A 13,325-nucleotide genomic window follows, 5' to 3' on the forward strand; every position below is an offset into this window, starting at 1 on the left:
AGTTTGCTGAGTTAGAGGACAAGAGACTTTACTCATGTAGTTGGCAAAGGGTTCCCTATGAAGTATACCCATCCAAAGAAATTAATCTTTGCCTTAAAACTCTATTGCATTTTTTCATGCTTGATTTTTCCCTGTGACCAAAAGTCCCGACAAGAACAATTTTAAAGAGGAAAAGGTTATTTTGGCGCTCATGGTTTCAGAGGACTCAGTCCATAGACAGCTTGACTCCATTCCTCAGGGCCTGAGGTGAGGCAGAACATCATGGTGGACGTAAAGCAGTTGGGAACATGGCACCAGGAAGCACAGAGAGAGAGACAACTCTGCTCAATAAGGACAAAATATAAACTCCAAAGTCACACCCAGGAACCCACCTCCTCTATCTACACCCTACCTGCCTACCGTTACTACCCAGTTAATCCTTATCAGGGGATTAATGCACTGATTAGGTTAAGGCTCTCAAACTTGACCATTGTACCTCTAAACCTTCTTATATTATCTCATACTGAACTTTTAGGGGACATCTCATATCTCAACCATAATAAGGAAGAAGGTAAGGAAAGAATTCCAAGGAGAGAAAGTGTGGGCAAAAAAGAGTAGCCAAGTAACCCTCAAGGGCTATTTAGGGAGCATTGAACTCCTGGAAACATTTGACAGAAACAGGATTAGTACAGAAAAATGATAGAAAATAAAGTTAAATCCAAGTTACATGAAAGGCCTCAATGACAGATCTGAATTTCAGAAAATAGCATGTATGGTGAAGTTTCAAGAGTATTAATCTAATGACAGAACATAGAAAGAATTTATAGCTTGAGATGGAGAGATCAATTAAGACTTAAGCTGCAGTTAGCAGTCATGGGTGAGGAATTGGAGGATGGTTTTGGAAAGAAAACAGGGAAATAAGGGCAGGGGAAGGACTGGGAAGATGGCCCTAGACTGGAAAGCTCTCCAAGACTTCATGAAAACAAAACTACAGTGCGCCCCAGAATCGAGAATTACCACCATTCTCTGTTGCCCCCAAAATAGCATGGGTCACATTGTACAGAGCACTCAGTTGACTACCTATTTTATATTCTATAATTCCCAAAGTTGTGTCTGTTCTTTTGTAAGTACTCCATATTTAGTTTTTGGTGTGGTTTCTGGGGTTAATGTTCTGAGAATTCACAAACTCATTTGCTTTCTTAATTCTATTTGCAAATTAAATACAGAGAAATACCTCTATTATGCTACTCTAAATGAAGAAAAAACAATTAGTCTTTGGTGTCATATTTTCACAAAAGAATTCCAGGTCCAAAGAATTTTATAGGTGATTAGACTCAGAGAAAATTCTCTTGGTGATAATTAAGAAGCTAAATGGACAATTTAGAGAGACTTGAATTCTGTTAGTTGTTAAGTGGCGCATTCCTACATATCTCTTCAAAAATAAATCACATTTTCAGAACTTGGGGGACACTTTTTTTTTTTCAGTGTAAAAGCAATCAAATGGCGTTGAGAGTCTGAGGTGTTGGGGAAACAGAAGAAAATGTTTGAGAAAAAACCTGTGTTAAAACAGTCTGTCAGCCTGCAGCCTTCTACCCCAAGGTCCTGCATGGCTGTTTGGGAAAGGAAAAGTGCAGACTAGCAAGAATGAATCACAGCATAACTGCTGTTTCTCTCTGCATCTCGGAGGCCAAGGCGGTCTGCTAGAAAGTTTTGTAAATATCAAAAATGTGGAAGGCATTAAATCTGTCACTGCTCAGCTGATCAGAAGTCTTAGGGTCAACAAAAAATACTGCCGCCTATGATTTTTTTAACATGATAAGTTTTCCTTAACATATTAGATATTTTGAGCATAACACATATTACTTTTGTATTTCCTTTAGATAAGAATAATAGAAAAAAATACGACATTTATTATAGAACATTTTATAAGACATTTTGAGTTCTTTCATTCCTTTTAATTTTGTAATCAAAATGGTCTTTCCGAGTTTGACAACGCCCCTTATTTCAAGGTTCATAAAATGTGCAAGATGATTTACAAAGAAAACCTATGGGAATTGTCTAGTCATTAATTTCACGGTCTCAAATGTAGAGTTTCCATGAGTAACATTGACACAGATCTTTTATCAAACAAGCATCTTACTGCAGAGCATTCAGCCTTGGGTTTTTGCTTTATTGTTTTAAACATCACCATTTCCTCTCTTAACTCTCTGTCCTTTGACCTCCATTTGGCCTGCAGATGGTTCTGTGAGGGGAAAGAGCTGCACAACTCGCCTGACATTCAGATCCACTGTGAGGGCCAGGACCTCCACACCCTGATCATAGCAGAGGCCTTTGAGGACGACACTGGCCGCTATACCTGTCTGGCTACCAACCCCAGCGGCTCAGACACCACTTCTGCGGAGGTATTCATTGAAGGTAAGGAGGGTACACAGGATAGGCGTAAGAATGGCCTCAGAGCATCAGCATGCTGGTGGAACATCTCGTGTGTGCTTTCCCCGTGCAAACAGAGTTGTATTGTGCTTCAACCCTCATTTCTCCTGAAAATCTCTATAAATAAACCGTTCTGACACTTAGGCATACATCCTCTGGGTCTAATGTCAACATTCAGTCTTTCTCATTTAAAACCTTTCAGCTACATTAACTTGAATTTACTTAGAACATGAAGTATCCAACTTATTTTTTTTTTTCCTTTCTCTCAAGTAAATGAAGGATGGGAATATAATTGAAATACCATATTCACAGCTGTTAAGCTGTAAATGATTTAGGAAACCACTTTATGGGAACTGTAAGTGATTGAATATTTTTAAATGTTCCTGATTTCACTAAATTCTAGAATTGTGCCTCTTCTGTTAAGACTCTATTATTCCTGCAAAGTGTACAATGAACTTGTAATTACGTGGTGAGAATAATTTCAGAAATGTATTAAAATGTATTAAAAATTGGTAGCAGAGAATGGAATATTTCTTTTGTTCTATTTATTTATTTTTTATAAGACCTAATCTCCAGGAAATCAGAATACTAGATATCAATGTATTATAGTTTATTGCATTTTGATCAGTACCAATGATTTAAAATGGTCAGATGTATATTGTGCCCAGTGTTCATACTGTGTCTAAATCCATAATGTGGTGAACACCTGGTTGATCATTTGCTTTTTAAAATAGTAGTTAATATATAGAAAGAATATTAAAAACCTTGAGATCTCTACTACCTTAATCTTCATTTTTGTAAATATTTTAAAAACTGTTTAATATACCAAATTTCTTCATTCTTTAAAGTGGAAGAAAACAAAATGTCAACTATCATTTATAGCTCCATCAAGAACTGACCAAAAAAATTAGTTTCAAAGATAAGCAATTACTGCTGACTAAAAGTATATACCTTTACTTTTAATAAAAGGACCCATCACATTATATTTGGAAACAACATCTTCAAACTCTTCAAGGGACTTTGTTCTCTTAACAGAAGTAAACATTTTATATCCAATGATAAATAATACTCATGCAATGCCTATAAAATACACACACGAACATGTACATGTAAATCGTTTAAATTTTGTTGTAATTCTTTGAGGCATAATTATTCTCTTTTTACAAAAAAGAAAACAAAGACTGAAAGAGGATAAAGGACTGTTCAAAGTCACACAAGAACTGGAACTCAGACTGTCTTCCTCCAGGGTCCGTATCCTTAATCTCTATAAAAACCACTTCACAAAGATAGTCTTAAGGGTAGGAAAGATATTCTTAACCACTATGTCCTACTGACATGAATGAAAAAATAAATGACAAGATTTTTAACATTTTGCTAATGAGTTCGCAATAAATTTTATTCCTGGGCAGTAGTGTTGCAAACTTCTTGAAGTATTATAGAATGCAGGGAATTTAAACTTGCAATAAAAAAAAATCTGTTTGCTGTGTTCAGATTTGTCTCCAAATCCAAGTTCACAAAGATCATCTTAAAATGGAATGTTTTATTTGCTGCTAGAAATATGATGAATTTTGGCTCATACTTCTACTATAGACATTAAATGAAATCACATTAGATTTTCAGTAATATCCTATAACTTAATAAGTAAGAGTTCATCAACTTAATTCAAACAACACTCATTAATGACCTACTAAGTACCACATAGTCTAGTACAAATATTTAATACAGTCTCTGGATATCAGAGTATTCCCAGTCTCACAGCAGGGATGTTCATATTTTTTTAAAAACTGAAATAAAACCAGAATGTGAAGTGATAAAGTAATGTTATAAGTGGTATAAGAGAAATATAAAGTGTTATAAAAATCCCAGTGCACCTAAAAAGTTAATTATGATATATATAAGATATACCTACTTTTATATAACAAAAGACATTTCTCTACCCCTGAAACTAGTTGCAATATCTAATTCTGCTGGACCCCAAGCCCTGATCTTTAATTTTATTTAATTAAGTTCTTCTATGTAGAAGCTTCAGACCTGGCCATCTTCTTCTGCCTGTGAACTCAACTAGATGAGCTACTTCACTCTAATTCTATATGCTATGTAGGTTTTTTAAATTATTTTTTATTTTTACAGACTGCATTTTGATTCATCGTACACAAATAGAGTAAATCATTTCATTTCTGTGGTTGTGCACGATGTAGATTCATACATTTCGTGTAATCAGACATGTACATAGGGTAATGATGTCTGTCTCATTCCACGATTCTGTAGATTTCATGTTCAGGACTTCAACAGAGATGAATTTCTACCAGGGCGGTTTTCCTGGGGCTACTACTAAACATCCTTATGCAACCAACCAGCCATTAGGCATATGTGATTTTAGATAACTTGTGTGTAACTTTAGAAAAATCAAAGGAGCTGACATAACAAGAACAAAAAGCTGTTAAGATTCATCTTTGTAGAACTAACAAAGTGATTTAGAAAACTGGCTTGTTATCTTGCGAAATATGGGTAATAACTTTTTTCTAAAGTGAGTAATTTTTATTATATTTTTATCCCTAAGAACAATTACATGAAATGAGAGAGAACCTCAAAAACATTCCTTGGTTCATATTATCATTTAAAGTAAGAAGTATTTACATTTACGAATTCCAGCTCTACATTAGTGTCAGGCCTGTCACAACGAAGCTGCTTCCTAAGGCACTTTGCCGTTATTATATCATCATGCGGTTACTAGGAGCCTATCAGAGGGAAGGATGTTTTCTGTACAATTTTAAACCTCAACAAAATCTCTGAAAGTTTAATGCCCCACTAGCTGAAAATGATGTAAATTCTACCATCCTATGCACCAAAGTTTAGAATAAAACAAAAGAAATGATAGCTTAAGAAGAGTTGCTAGCATTCATATAGTGTTCAATAGGAAGATCTCCTCTTGGTTTTTACGTGGATTATCTCATTTGATCCTTGCAAAAAATCACCCAAATCTACAGTTGAGAAAACTGAAGATTAGTGGGGCTACGTAACTATCAAAATGACAGGTAGTCCACGCACATACGTGCAAGCAAGCACACACACATACACACACACACACACACCTGGGAGGCCAGGATTCAAACCCAAGCAGTCTGACTTAGGTCTTCCCTGTTTGCTGCTACAAAATAAAATGCAAAGTTACTCATTATCATGGGGCCACTCTGACCCTCACTTTCCTGGGGTTTCACAACATAGGATCTTAGAACAACATTTTTTCAGGGCACATAACTGGGCACTTTGTGGCCATAGTCAAGGGGCTACTGTAAGGCAGGCAGTTTCAGGCAGGAGGAGCAGAGCAGTGAACAAGACCGGCGTTGACACTCCAAAAGAGGGAGAGGGAGGCAGGAAATTCACCAATAATTCCAATCACCAGCAAGTTTGTGAAGGAAGTGAGGTGGCTGACTGGACAAGGTGATCAGGAAGGCCACTCTGAAGAAAGGACAGTTGATCAAAGTCTAGAACCCAAAAAGAAGCCAGTAGGGAAGACTGGGTGGGGAAAGGGGGCTTCAGGTAGGGGACGAATACCAAGACCCCGGGTGGGGAAGAGCGGAGTGCCAAAGCAGCTGAGGAAATCTAGGGCCAATGGAGCATCATCAGCCAGGTCATATGGGACGAGGGGCCTTATGGTCACTGTGAGCAGTTTGACTTGGATTGTAAATCAAATTGCAAATCTATTTATTTATTTATTTAGGCAATGCTGGGAATGGAACCCAAGGCCTCAAGCATGCTAGTCACGTGGTCTACCACTGAGCTGCCTCCCCACCCCTTCTGATTTGTATTTTCAAGCTGTTACTTTGACTTATAATCAGGGAGACCAATTAGGAGCCTTCTGCATCAGGACAGAAGTGATACAACCGTGTTCCAGGAGGATGGAGTATAAATAGGAACATGAGCTCAGAGGTAGACACCAAAAGCCTGTAGTGGGTTAGATGTGGGGTGAAGGGATGAAAGGAATCAGGTATGAATACACTGTGGATTTCAGCTCTACCATTCGTGTGGACAGTGTTGTCAGTGCAGAGGACTGGGGGCAGCGGGGGAGGGATTGAGTGCAGTGCTGTGAACATAAATTTGAAATCCGTGTCTGGATGGCCAAGTGGATGTGACAGGTCGTTTGGTCGGACACATGAATGTAGTCCAGTGCACAGAGCAAGAAAATTCTGGGGACTCTGCACATAGATGGTAACATGGACTGGATGCACTACCAGACAGATCGGCTAGGGAGAAAGAGGAGATGGGGAAGAGAGAGGACCTGAGTCTGAGCCTCTGATACTGCTACACATGGAGAGTCCAGGAAGAGCTGCCAGCAATGGAGAGTAAGAAGGAAGAGCCCCTGGGGCAGGAGAGAGAGGAGGCAGAGCAGTGTGAGGGGCAGCAAGGCAAATTGTGTCAGGAAGGAGGGAGCTGCAGGCCACGTCCACTCCTGCTGAGAGGTCAGTCCGATGAGGGCAGGGAGGAAACCACCGGATTAGGCCACTGGGAGTGGTGTTGTTGATTTTAGCAAGAGGGGCTTGGGAAGTCAGGAAAAGACCAAAGATCAAATACAGTGACCTGAGTCAAGTTTGCAAAATGTGGAAGTAGCAGATGTTAGATGCTCAGTGGGAAGACTTGCTTCACCACCAGCAGAGACCTAGGGCCAGTATCTAGAAAGATATATGGAATCATAAAAGATGGCTTTTTGCTGTTTGTTTTGAGGCAGGAATTATTAGAGTATGTCTCTATGCTAATGAAAATAATGCAAAGAGAGAAAAATTGGTTACTTAGGAGGGAGGGAGAACAAGATGGAAAGAGGAGAGGAAACAGAATTTGGCCCACCTGTGTACCCGGAGGAGAGGGGAGAGTCCTTAAGGACCAGATGACAGTAGATTGGCTCAAGAGTAGGAAAGGTAAACACAAACATGTAAAATAAACACACATCTCAACTTTCCACTACTACCTCCTCCTGTGATTGTAAAATGGATCATATAGATCATTATAGTTTTAAGAATGCCAAAGAGGGGGGCATGATGGTCCTGAAAGATGGGTTGAAGGAAGCCGAATTAAACCAGACCAGCGGTTAAGGAGGATTTGGATCTGGTAGTGTGGAAGACAAGGAAGCATTAAAAATGTGGGGGCCAGACAGGAAGGCTGAATTCTGATGCCAGTGGACATTTATTTTTAGGTTCTGAGTGTTATGAATAGTCAGATAAAATGCTGCACCCCTTTACGTTCGGAAGTGTGTTGTGAGGTGATGTGGGTAATTGTTCCTGCCATCTCAGTAAGGTAAAGCCCCGGAGGCCAGGACCACTGTAGTGCCTCAGTATCTGACAACAGGTGAGACGGGCGTAGCTCCCTTTTGCTAGATTTTGAAGACCTGTGAAGGGCATCTGAAGGAGTCTAAGCACACATCGGGCCTGCACATTATTTAGAAGTAGTTTCTTGCTTTGTGACCTTGAACAGTTATTCGATGACTCTGTGTTCTGTTCTCTTCATCTGTATACCGAGAAAGTGAGATTCTTGTCAGAATTGAACAACTTAATCCCCTAGAGTGATACCTGACACATGATGTAGGCAATTACGACTGTATTTTGTTTTGTTTTGTTTTGTTTTGGTGCTGGGGATTGAACCCAGGGACCATGACCGTGGTGAGTGCACGTTCTACAACACGTGCACCCTCAACGACTGACAGTCACTGTTAAGATGCTGACCTTTGTCCTCTGTGTGTGTAGATTTCACTTCACATACTCCTTTACACCTTGATTCTTTTTTTTTTTTTTTTTTTTTTAATTTAACCTGTCCTCTCACAAACAGCTAACCCTGTCATTAAACATTCCTTTCTCCTGACCAGCAGGTGCAGAGCAGATGACTGGAGGGAGGGACAGGATGGAAGAGGGAGGGGAGAATCGCCTGAGGGGAGGGGAGGGAAGGGAACTTACTGGCACAGAGAGAGGGATTTGATCTGTCTTCTGCAAGAGCTGCTCTGACACCTGAGATATAAGGTGACATTGAGCTTTCACAAGGACTGGACAGGTGCGCAAAACCTAACAGGTGTATTCTCACTGCAGCCACACAAACCTTTTGACTCTACCTTTCACTCTGAAAATCACCTAGAAAGAGGTAGCAAGAATACCTTTTCTTTTGGTGGTGGCACTGGGGTTTGAACCAGGCTAGGGCAAGTTCTCTTCCACTGATGACTAAGCAACATCCCTGGCCCAAGAATGACTTTTTAAATAGAGGTCATCAGAAAACTTTTTTGGGGGGGTCGTGGGAGTACCAGGGATTGAACCCAGGCACCCCTTACCAAAAAGCCACGCCCCCAGCTCCCCAGCCCTTATTTTTTATTTCGAGACAGGGTCTTGCTTAGTTGCTGAGGCTGGCCTCAAACTTGTCATCTTCCTGCCTCCGTCTTCAGAATCACTGGGGTTTCAGGCACAAGTCACTGTTCCTGGCATCAGAGGATTTTTTGTTTCTTTTTTTTTAAATGAGTCAAATATGTAGAGTCAGATGAAAAGTAGCTGCTTCTTTGCCTAAGAGTGTCTGAGATCATTCCTACAGACTTGAGCCACCCCTCTCCTTATCCTAAACACTTTTATGATTCCAAGAAAACTAGTCTCTCCGGTTTCCCAAGCCTTTCTGATAGCTGCAGCTTTCCTGGAGACTCCTGGGGAGTCCCCTGCTCGGCTCCCCACACTTAAAACTTCCTGCTGGTCTACAGCTTGTTTGGGTGGTCTGTTGTTTGTTTGTCCCTCTTTTTCTATTACAGCCCCAGTTAATCCTGCACCGTTAATTTCCCCATCGACTTCTCAGTGCCCAAACGGTGAATCCCAAACACATCAGCCCTAGAGCACCAGCTCTGCCCATGCTGGCCTCCCACTGCTGCCTGGCCACACACTGCCCCTCTCTTTTGGCAGGGTTTGCTCCCTGTCCCTTGACAAGCTTGCTGATTTCCTTGTTCCATGAGTTTGTTCCAGCAGAAGCACACGTCGAGCCCTGCACATGAAGCTAAGCACCACCAGGAGCCGGGACAGGCACAGCACATGAAAGCCCCAGGGGACTGGAAGGTCACAGACCATGAGTTCAAAACACTCAAGTACAGTCCTGTTACCACTTTCTAGTCCTGTGATCTCATACAAACTGCCAACCGTGTGGTTCTCAGGATCCCTATCTATAAATTGGATATAACTTACTTCTAAGTGAGGTTCATTATGAAAATAATTAAATGATATAAAGAGAGAAGCTGGCAGACTGCCAGGCAAGTAGTAAGTACTCACAAAATCGCTAGTTCCCCTCCAAGCCCGGCCTCAGTTCTCAGAGAACTAGTCATTCTCTGGCAGGTGTAATAAGTGGCATGCGTGGTATAAATAAAATGCTGGGAATTCAAAGACAGAGCACAGAAGAATGGCTGGGCTGATCTAAATTTCAAGGCAGAATCTCAAGAAAAGACTGGGTAGGTGTAACCTACCAGAGTAGTCCTGCAACTGCGGGTACAAAGTAGAGCTCGCACAAGGAGGACGCCCTCACAAGCCCGGGGTCTCAGGGAGCCCTTCCCACCTCCCGACTTACAATTGCAACCCATCGCACCCCCGTCTGCTCACACTCCAGCACCCCCACTCCATCTTTTTCCCATTTCACTCACCACCATGTCATGTATTTAACTCTCCAGGAGCACACACTCCACAAGGGCAGGATTTGTGTGTGTACCTGCTTCACTGCTGTGTCCCCTCACCTGTGGAGTGTACCCCAGTGAGGATGTTCAGCTCTCTGGATTAGGATTATGTGACTTGGAAATGCAGGAAGAAAATCAGGTTGGAAATCACCAAGGCCATTGAATGTCAGATTTGGGGAGAATGAATTTTCTGAGACTTATGTATCATCTAGGTCTTTAACAGGGAAGGTTTGCTCTAGGAGCATGAATGGATTTGGGAGGGAGAGAAATGGGAAAACAAGATAAGAGTCTATTGCAGTAGTCCAGGAGCCAGGTGAAAAAAGTCCACAATGGATGGTAGTTACAGAAATAAGTAGGACGGGACAAAGCAAACATTCCAGCAGAGTTACCAAAGCATGTCTGTTTTTAACATCAACAAAAGCAAGAACATATTCCAGTATAGTCATAGGAGAAAATTCCAAACAGCCATTCAAAAGAATTAAGTGAATGTATGTATTGTACACGTACTGATAGGCAAAGGATCTAACTGGAAGGAGTACATACAGTATGAAACATTTGTATAAATACGTTCATACATATATGTGTTGCAATATTTAATTTATCTGAAAAATACACACCCACCATGTGCCCGATGGTATTTAGGGAGGTACCCTAAGATCTGAACTATTATGTTGCACAATTTGGTATTATTTGGTTATTTTCTGTAAGTCTATGTTATTTTATAAGATAATTTTAATAACCCAAATGAAATATATTTTATAAAATATCAAGAATATATTTTAACCATTGCAATTACTTTAAGTCTGCCACTTGAAATCTTGACATACAATCTGTAAATATTAAAATCTGAGTGCTGTTACCTTTAGTTTAAAACTCTGATGATTCTTCATTCAGGAAGAGTAATGATACAGATGAGTTTGGGAAGGCAGGTTCCAAAATCAGAGGCCCTGTCCTTCAAGAATAAAGCTAATAGCATGCTAAGTGAAATAAGTCAATCTCAAAAGACCAAAAGCCGAATGTTTTCCCTGGTAAGTGGATGATGATATATAATGGGAGTGGGGGGGGGAGTGAGAGAAGAATGGAGGAATTTAGATTATGTAGAAGGAAATGAGAGGGAGGGGGTATGAAAAATGGTGGAATGAGACAGACATCATTACCCTATGTACATGTATGATTACACGAATGGTATGAATCTACATCATGCACAACCATAGAAACAAAATGATGTACCCCATTTGTGTACAATGAATCAAAATGCAGTCTGTATAAATAAAAAATAATTTAAAAAAAGATTGAAACTACAGCTATATACTTGAATTTACCCAAGAGTCAGAAAGTATCTTCTGATTAATAAGTAATAAAGACATTAATAAACCATACCATGTGATTTCCTAGGGTTAAAGTTTAAAGCTATAAGTATTTTTCCACATGGACACTCACACACATGTATTTCTTTGTTTTTAAGCCATGTAGACTTGTGGTTTTGATGGCAAAGTGATAAGAAATGAAACTAATAATAAAGCTGGCTTTAAAAACATACTGCTTTCAAAAAGAGCTATTTATAGCAGTTCTTTTTAAAAATAATTTTCTGAAGAGTCCAATAAAAATGATATGAACCTGAATTATTCTCTATTTTATTGTGTATTTAGGCCAAAAATAAGACTTGGTGTTTTACTGTTTAAAAATGAGGACTATTACTCTGAAGTTCCTGATACCACTGAATCTTAACTTTATCCTTATTTCTTTAATGCTTTTCCAGGAGCCAGTTCTTCAGATTCTGACAGTGAAAGTTTAGCTTTCAAGTCAAAAGCTGGAGCTATGCCACAGTAAGTACCTATGATTTCATCACTCATCTCTATAAAAAAGAATGGCAAACAAATTTGGGGACATATAGGCAGGTGTGCTGTGCTTAACTGGGAAAGGTCCCCTGGCGTTCATTGGAAATCCTATGTATTTCAAATTGGAACAGTTTTTAATTTACAAATTTGTACTCTGAAATCTGCATTTCATTATCAGTGTGCCAAAACTAACCATATACAAGGGTAGTTTCAAAGACAACCATCTGATTGTTATTCGCACCAAGGCCTATGGATTATTCAGAAAATATTAATATCTTAATTATTCTGCAAAAATGAAGTAAAATTTACTAGAATTTGGTAGAAAATTCCATTAATTTCTGAGATGTGCTAACAAATGTCTTTATTTGCTAGTAAACACATAATAGTTACCTCCATTCAAAATGCTATTATTGTACATTGTATATGTACATCAAATTATCACATTGTATCCCATAAGTAGGTACAATTCAAACAATAATGAAATGATATATAAACTTAAACAAATCTATCCAGTCAGCATCAAATAATCACAGATTCTAAAGGGACCTTATAAAAGCATGTACTTAGCACTACTCATTTCAAACAAAGAGCTCAAGTTCAGTGAAGTGATGTGACTTGCTTGAGGGTCAGCTCCTTCACAATAGTGGGCCTACACACTGACTCTTCTTAATCTTTCCCTTACACCTCACTAACACTTATGCACCAAGAAAAGACAAAAACTTTCAACAAAATTAGAAACCAGAATAAAGAACAGCTGCTAAACTGAAAATAGCCAAGACTTTGAATTAAATATAGGACCCTAACCCTAAAGATTTTAAATATCTATCTATTTTTAAAGATTAGACTGCTTCCAAGTACTTTATTTTCTATTAGGGAGTCTCAAGGTTAATACTGGTTTTTAAAATTATTTATTTATTTATTTATTTTTTACAGACTGCATTTTGATTCATTGTACACAAATGGGTACATCATTTCGTTTCTATGATTGTGCACAATGCAGATTCATACCATTTGTGTAATCATACATGTACCTAGGGTAATGATGTCTGTCTCATTCCACCATTTTTCATACCCCTCCTCTCATTTCCTTCTACATAATCTAAATTCCTCCATTCTTCTCTAACTCCCCAACCCCCCAACCCCCATTATATATCATCATCCACTTATCAGGGAAAACATTCGGCCTTTGGTTTTTTGGGATTGGTTTATTTCACTTAGCATGACATTCTCCAATTCCATTCATTTATTTGCAAATGCCATATTATTCTTTATATGACTGAATAATATTCTATTAGAATGGCTATTATCAAGAACACAAACAATAATAGATGTTGACATGGATGTGGGGGAAAAGGCACACTTTTACATGGCTGGTGGAGTTTCAAATTGGTACAGCCACTCTGAAA

General features: G+C 39.2%; 1 protein-coding gene across 6 annotated transcripts in view; it reads left to right on the forward strand.

Annotated features, from left to right (window-relative positions):
* The window catches only part of PALLD (palladin, cytoskeletal associated protein), a 433,486-nt gene that overhangs the window by 148,843 nt on the left and 271,318 nt on the right, over nt 1–13,325 (forward strand). For all 6 annotated transcript variants that reach the window (XM_079142944.1, XM_079142942.1, XM_079142943.1 and 3 more), the window contains 2 exons: nt 2,216–2,394; nt 11,841–11,907. In XM_079142944.1, the coding sequence (XP_078999070.1) occupies nt 2,216–2,394; nt 11,841–11,907 (246 nt within the window). The remainder of the gene's footprint in view (nt 1–2,215; nt 2,395–11,840; nt 11,908–13,325) is intronic.

Source organism: Sciurus vulgaris, assembly GCF_902686455.1.
Source record: "Sciurus vulgaris genome assembly, chromosome: 5".
Classification (NCBI taxonomy): domain Eukaryota; kingdom Metazoa; phylum Chordata; class Mammalia; order Rodentia; family Sciuridae; genus Sciurus; species Sciurus vulgaris.